The 7202-nt window shown below is 50.8% G+C and overlaps 1 protein-coding gene across 1 annotated transcript; it reads right to left on the bottom strand.

Annotated features, from left to right (window-relative positions):
* Nucleotides 1–2717: 2717 nt before the first annotated feature.
* gdf5 (growth differentiation factor 5) lies at nucleotides 2718–6968 on the bottom strand (the record flags this gene model as incomplete). The annotated part of the gene is made up of 2 exons (XM_084446338.1): nucleotides 2718–3616; nucleotides 6227–6968. 2 exons carry the CDS (start codon nucleotides 6966–6968, stop codon nucleotides 2718–2720), a joined length of 1641 nt encoding a protein of 546 aa, XP_084302464.1.
* Between the last annotated feature and the right edge of the window lie 234 nt (nucleotides 6969–7202).

Below are 7202 nucleotides of genomic sequence, written 5' to 3'. Positions count from 1 at the left end.
AAACACAATAGCCCTCTCTCTCTTCAATAAAGACGTGATCCTGTACAATTGGATTCAGTTTGACACTTTGCCACAATCTCGGGCCGCAAACAGTGACAGGGAAACCCGATCTGGTAAACAATCCATGTTTCTGCTTTAGAACACATTTCATCTGAGTCTTGAGGAGCCCCAGTCTCCCTCACACAGTAATCTGATTAGGATGAGGCCTGGTGGGGAATGTTCTCCAGGCATATTAGAATGTATATCAAACTCAACTTTTACTGCCTATTGTGCATCTGAATCCATTGTACTGAGCCCTTGTCAGGGGCACTACAGGAGTTCACCAAGACAGAGGGGATCGTAAAGTCAATTGTGCGTTATGTTTCATTTCCTGTCACATCCTAATACCATCGCTGTTGTTGTAAATCACAAGACCACGACTCGCTCTCACCAAACAGGACTCAGATTACTCCCTTTCTTAATCTCTCACCAAACAGGACTCAGATTACTCCCTTTCTTAATCTCTCACCAAACAGGACTCAGATTACTCCCTTTCCTAATCCCTCACCAAACAGGACTCAGATTACTCCCTTTCCTAATCTCTCACCAAACAGGACTCAGATTACTCCCTTTCCTAATCTCTCACCAAACAGGACTCAGATTATGACTCAGATTACTCCCTTTCCTAATCTCTCACCAAACAGGACTCAGATTACTCCCTTTCCTAATCTCTCACCAAACAGGACTCAGATTATGACTCAGATTACTCCCTTTCCTAATCTCTCACCAAACAGGACTCAGATTACTCCCTTTCCTAATCTCTCACCAAACAGGACTCAGATTATGACTCAGATTACTCCCTTTCCTAATCTCTCACCAAACAGGACTCAGATTACTCCCTTTCCTAATCTCTCACCAAACAGGACTCAGATTACTCCCTTTCCTAATCTCTCACCAAACAGGACTCAGATTACTCCCTTTCCTAATCTCTCCCCAATCATTACGGACTAACGTGGAAATGTGTCATAATTAACACCAGATGCCAATCTGAAGGGAATATTGTTTCTCAATGTCCTGATGACTTTGTCTGGTTTCTGCTTGGTTAAAATTCAATAAAATATTCACAGAAATACATGATCTTTAACAAACATAGGTACATTTAATTCAAAGCCATGATACACAGTATTTGAAGTTTACATCTTAAAAGTAATACTCTATATAACTGTATTGACAATATTTGACAATGGTTTTCATTCAATGCATGATGTTACTGGTATATGAACTGCTCTGTGGAGGAATCTATGCTGTAACTCATAACATTTGAACCTTATCATAGACATCTGATCAAGCGATTTACAAACTTCTGTTCTTTCAAAAAACTTGTAAATCTTCCTCTTCTCCTATCCACCCCCCCACTTCTCCTCTTTCCTTCCTCCTCTCCTCTCCTCTCCTCTCCTCTCCTCTCCTCTCCTCTCCTCTCCTCTCCTCTCCTCTCCTCTCCTCTCCTCTCCTCTCCTCTCCTCTCCTCTCCTCTCCTCTCCTCTCCTCTCCCCTCCTCTCTCCTCCTCTCCTCCTCCTCTCTCCTCCTCTCCCCTCCTTTCCTCTCTCCTCCTCGCTCCTCTCCTCTCTCTTCCTCTCCTCTCCTCTCTCGTCCTCTCCTCTCTCCTCCTCTCCTCTCCTCTCCTCTCTCCTCCTCTCTCCTCCTCTCCTCTCCTCTCTCATCCTCTCTCATCCTCTCCTCTCTCCTCTTCCGGCAGTTGAGTCTAAGATGGCAATCCCTCTGGCATGCTATGTGTGATTAAAGGAAATGCTTCCATCATGGTTCCAGGACAGACAGGACATTCTGACATGCCGACATGCAGCTGTGCTTCTCCGGTGACTGAGGGGCGTGGCCTGCAGACAAACACCTGCTGGTGAACGTGTGGAACTGCAGCCAAAAATGCTTCAAAGTTAAGTGTTTTTTATTAAATGATATGAAATGTAAATTAATGCAAATTATGACGTGTGAATGGATCCATGATCTTTACTTACTGCTTTATCCTAAAGAATGACTGTCAAACATTTGGTTTAACTCTTTGAAATGATTAAAATGTTAGTGTGGTTTTAACCATGAGATAATGATTCAGTGATAATATGAGATCCTGTTCAGTCCATGAATATACTTTGAGTAACTAACAATACTTTATTGGCATTATTGGGTATCATTGTGAAAAGCAAAAGATTTAAAAGGACAGATTTGACAACAGATCTACTTTATTTCATCTTAGTTTCCTCAGATCTCCTCCCAAGGCTTCAGTGGATATTTCATACGTTTCTCCTCAAGAGTCTCTGTCGTTTCTTGTATATGTCCCTCGTGTGTATATGTGTTTGACCCCTAACAGCTAGTTTCAACATCATTTGGAACTCCAAATATACCATATATAACTCAACCGGAGTGTTGAGTGTTCAGTTGAGTGTTCAGTTGAGTGTTCAGGTGAGTGTTCAGTTGAGTGTTCAGTTGAGTGTTCAGTTGAGTGTTCAGTTGAGTGTTCAGTTGAGTGTTCAGATGAGTGTTCAGTTGAGTGCTCAGGTGAGTGTTCAGTTGAGTGCTCAGGTGAGTGTTCAGTTGAGAGTCCCCGGTCCCTCTTTGTCTCTTCCTATATCTATGGTACAATATGGACAGATCACAGAACTGAACAGATCCAAGGTCTCTCTCTCCTTCTCTCTCTCTATCTCTCTCTCCATTTCTCTCTCCATCGCTACCTGCAGCCACACGACTCCACCACCATGTCTTCATACTGTTTATACACCACGTTATTGGCTGAGTCAATATAGAGGATGCTGATTGGACTGAGACGTGTGGGCACGCAGCAGGTGGGCGGGGTCGAATCGGGGTCCATGGAGTTCATGAGGGTCTGTATGATCGCGTGATTGGTGGGCTCCAGGTGTGAGCGAATAGGGAAGTCGCACACGCCGTCGCAGTGGAAGGCCTCGTACTCCAGAGGGGCGATGATCCAGTCGTCCCAGCCCATCTCCTTGAAGTTGACGTGCAGCTGTCGCCGGTGGCAGCGTGGTTTGGCTGGGGCCTTGGTCTGGTGCTGGGGGGTCTTCTTGCCCCCCCTAATGGCCGGGGCGCGCCGCATGCGCCTCTGGGTGAACAGGTACTCGTAGACGGTCTTGTTGTCGTGGCCCGACCGCGCCTTGATCTCATTGTAGAAGAGGTCTCGCTTCTTGGTGCGTCCGAAGACGAGGAAGAAGGCCTTCTCCTTGGTCTGCCGGCCCAGGCGGCTGAACCCCAGGGCCCTCAGGTCCACCGGCCGGCCTCCCCCGCGCTCCTGCGCCTCCAGCTCCAGGCAGAGCTGCGCCGTGTTCCTGAAGCTCCGGAACAACTTCCAGATGTCGAACACCTCCCACCTCTGGGCGCCGTGCTCCTCCACCGGCCGCGTGTGCAGCAGCGTGGGCCGCTGTTTACCAGAGGCGCAGGTGAAGAGCTTCAGGCTCAGCGAGGAGGGGCCGGACACGCCCACGGGGAGGGCCCTGCGCGGATCGGACGGACGCTTCCTGAGAATGCGAAGCTCCGCCCCCAGGAGCCCCTCCTTCTCCAGGGAGCTGATGTTGAAGGAGTACTTCTGCCTCCTCAGCTGCGGCTGCCGCTCATCTGGAGGGTGAGGGTTAGGAGGGGGAACAGAGAGAAGGACAGAGTCAGGGCAGGAGGAACCCTAATATTGACACGTTCCCACATACGTGATAATGTGACGGATCAGGTGTAACACACACACACACACACATATGTACATAAACACACAAACACAGACATAAACAAACACACACAGGCACACACTTACACATATGTACAAACACACACACACACAGACATAAACACACACACAAACACACACAGGCACACACAAATGACACACATACACGCACAGGCACACACATACACATGCATAAACAAACGCACGCGCACACACACTCACACACACACACTCACTCACACACACACACACACATAGGAGACACATGTTTTTCTTTGTTGTCGGTGAGGGAAAGCAGCAGTGAGTGAAGCCCATATTACAAATGAAAGCCAGCGTTTTCCACCCAGAAACAGACACAATGTGCGTTCAAAAGTACATTAAAACCAGACATTTGCAAACTGCAGACCACATCGAACTGTAAACAGAGCGTTATTATCGACCTGCAGCTATTCACCACTAGACCCACCAGTACGTCATATGGCATCGGCTAAGAACGCAGCTCAAACCACCTGAATACCCCGGTCCTCACCCAGAGAGGGAGGAGGAGGACCATGTCTGTTTGGAGGGACTTGTGGCTCGCTGAGCTAAACCAGAGATAAAAAGAGACAGAAGATGGAGAAGAAGTAATAAATGGCAGAAAAAAAATGAATAGAGGGAGGAAAAAGGGCCGGGGTTACGGTTCGGGTGGGGGGGTGGGGGGGGGGGGTAGTAAAAGGGCCGGGTTATGGTTCGGGTTGGGGGGGGGGGTAGTAAAAGGGCCCGGGTTATGGTTCGGGTTGGGGGTGTAGTAAAAGGGCCGGGGTTATGGTTCGGGTTGGGGGGGGTAGTAAAAGGGCCGGGGGGGGGGGGGGTAGTAAAAGGGCCGGGTTATAGTTCGGGTTGGGGGGGGGGGGGTAGTAAAAGGGCCGGGGTTATGGTTCGGGTTGGGGGGGTAGTAAAAGGGCCGGGGTTACGGTTTGGGTGGGGGGGGGATAGTAAAAGGGACAGGGGTTATGGTTCAGGTGGGGGGGGTGGTAGTAAAAGGGCCGGGAGTTACGGTTTGGGTGGGGGGGGGGGGGGGGGTAGTAAAAGGGCCGGGGGTTATGGTTCGGGTTGGGGGGGGGTAGTAAAATGGCCGGGGGTTATGGTTCGGGTTGGGGGGGGGGTAGTAAAATGGCCGGGGGTTATGGTTCGGGTTGGGGGGGGTAGTAAAAGGGCCGGGGGTTCGGGTGGGGGGGGTAGTAAAAGGGCCGGGGGTTAGGGTTCGGGTGGGGGGGGTAGTAAAAGGGCTGGGGGTTATGGTTCAGGTGGGGGGGAGTAAAAGAGGAGTCCAGTTACAGGAAAGTGACGGCGGTTGTCAGCTGCCCCCACCTGCCCCTCCCCCCTAGGCCAGGGGGTCTGAGGACGTGCTACACAAATAAAGTGTGAATTAAAAGTACATTAAGTGCTTGAAATGTAAACCTTTAGCAGCTAGAAATATTAAACCCACGTTGTTTAAACATCATTTTAAACAGTTTTACACGATAAAGATAACATCACCGGGAGGCTGGTTTATTGACTCTCTGAAGACTTCTGGCGCACCAGATGGCCAGGACACCCTGACACAACCAGGAGACCCTGACACAACCAGGAGACCCTGACACAACCAGGACACCCTGACACAACCAGGATACCCTGACACAACCAGGAGACCCTGACACAACCAGGACACCCTGACACAACCAGGAGACCCTGACACAACCAGGAGTCCCTGACACAACCAGGAGACCCTGACACAACCAGGAGACCCTGACACAACCAGGACACCCTGACACAACCAGGAGACCCTGACACAACCAGGAGACCCTGACACAACCAGGACACCCTGACACAACCAGGAGACCCTGACACAACCAGGAGACCCTGACACAACCAGGAGACCCTGACACAACCAGGGGACCCTGACACAACCAGGAGACCCTGACACAACCAGGAGACCCTGACACAACCAGGAGACCCTGACACAACCAGGAGACCCTGACACAACCAGGACACCCGGGTTCAAAACCATTACATCAAATGACCAGATATACAGACCTGGGTGAAATACTATTTGCAAATACTGTCCTATACCCGTGGTGCACTGGATTAAGTTAACCTTGACAAATGAAACCAATAAAGAAGTCCCACATGTACAGACTCCGAGAGAGAGAGAGTCTTTCAAGTATCAGATTCAGGTTTCCCTGCTGTCATGTCAGGCAAGGAACACGTCTGACCTGAGATCTGCTCAGAGCAGCTGCTGAGGAGCTGAGAATGGTTAGACACCACAGCCTGGCTGTCTAGAGGTCTGCTTCTTCTGGTTTGCCTCCAGTTGACCCCGAGATAAACCTCCCCGAGGTGGTCAGTGTTACAGACCCACTGAAGTCCACACAGCTAAAACATCTGGAGGTAATTATAGGGCATAAATAGACTAATGATGATCACATTTTCTCGTTCTACCTTTAAAAGCAGGTATCAGAAATTAATTCCGCAAGGGTTCATAAATCTGTTACCTTGTCCTTTATCCACGAAGCTGGTGATGGTGTTGGCGGAGCCCGCCTCGTGCAGCGCGCTCGTGTTCACCTCTCCGGTAGACAGCGACCAGTACAGGGACAGCATGTAGTCGTGCGGTGTCACCAGCGGGTGCTTGGGAGAATCTCTGTCGCTCGGTTTGCCCGTCAATTTGCCACTCCTCTGAGCCACCGGAGCGACGTGCTTTTGCGCAGCGACAGCTTTATTCGGTCCCGTGCGCGCTGGTGTTGTAGCTCTGGCGACAGGTTTTCCTGTATTTTTCCCGGGTGTGCCGGTGCCTTTGCCAGTGTACGCGCTCAGTGCCAGTGGAGCGGGCGCAGCGGGCGCCCTGCTAGCATCCCCGGGTACCCAAGAGCGTGCAGCCTCCTTGCGTCCTAAATTGATAGCCCCACGAGCGCGGGTGCCGCCGGTTACCCCGCGCGGTACTAAAACGGACGCCGTAGGCTTGCCCTTCGTCGCCTCACCCCTAATCAGCGGGGGTCCTGTTCGAATGCGCGTGATCCTCGCAGCGTTTGGAGACTTCCACCCCGCTGCGCCGTAATTTCCCACTGCCAACCTGGCCGTTGATCCGGTTCCCGGTTGAGTGCGGTCACCTGCTCCGCCTGTGTGCTCCTCGCCTCGGCGCTGTTCTGCCCCGGTATGGCTGAGAGCCGCGAGGATGAGGTCCAGGTATAAGACAGTCCAGCACCCCAATAAAAGAGGGACACGTCGCAGAACTTTCATCCTCCGTTCTACCTTTGTAAAGTTCCCAGGGAGAAATGCGCACTGGCTTTTCCCGTTTGAAATAGGTAAACATGAACAAGGTTGGAACAGTGGAGATATGGACTAGAATTGAGTATTCTAGGGTAAAAGAGACCATGCAAACCGTTACTCTCAGATCCGCTATCCAGAACCATAGTGAAGCGAATCTCATGCCGCAGGTCCCGCTCTCCAAAGTAGGGATGTCCGTGAAAATGC

The sequence above is a fragment of the Borostomias antarcticus genome, assembly GCF_949987555.1.
Source record: "Borostomias antarcticus genome assembly, chromosome: 11".
Taxonomy (NCBI): domain Eukaryota; kingdom Metazoa; phylum Chordata; class Actinopteri; order Stomiiformes; family Stomiidae; genus Borostomias; species Borostomias antarcticus.
The sequence above is the reverse complement of the archived record's forward strand: the minus strand, read 5'-3'. Positions and strand labels throughout refer to the sequence as shown.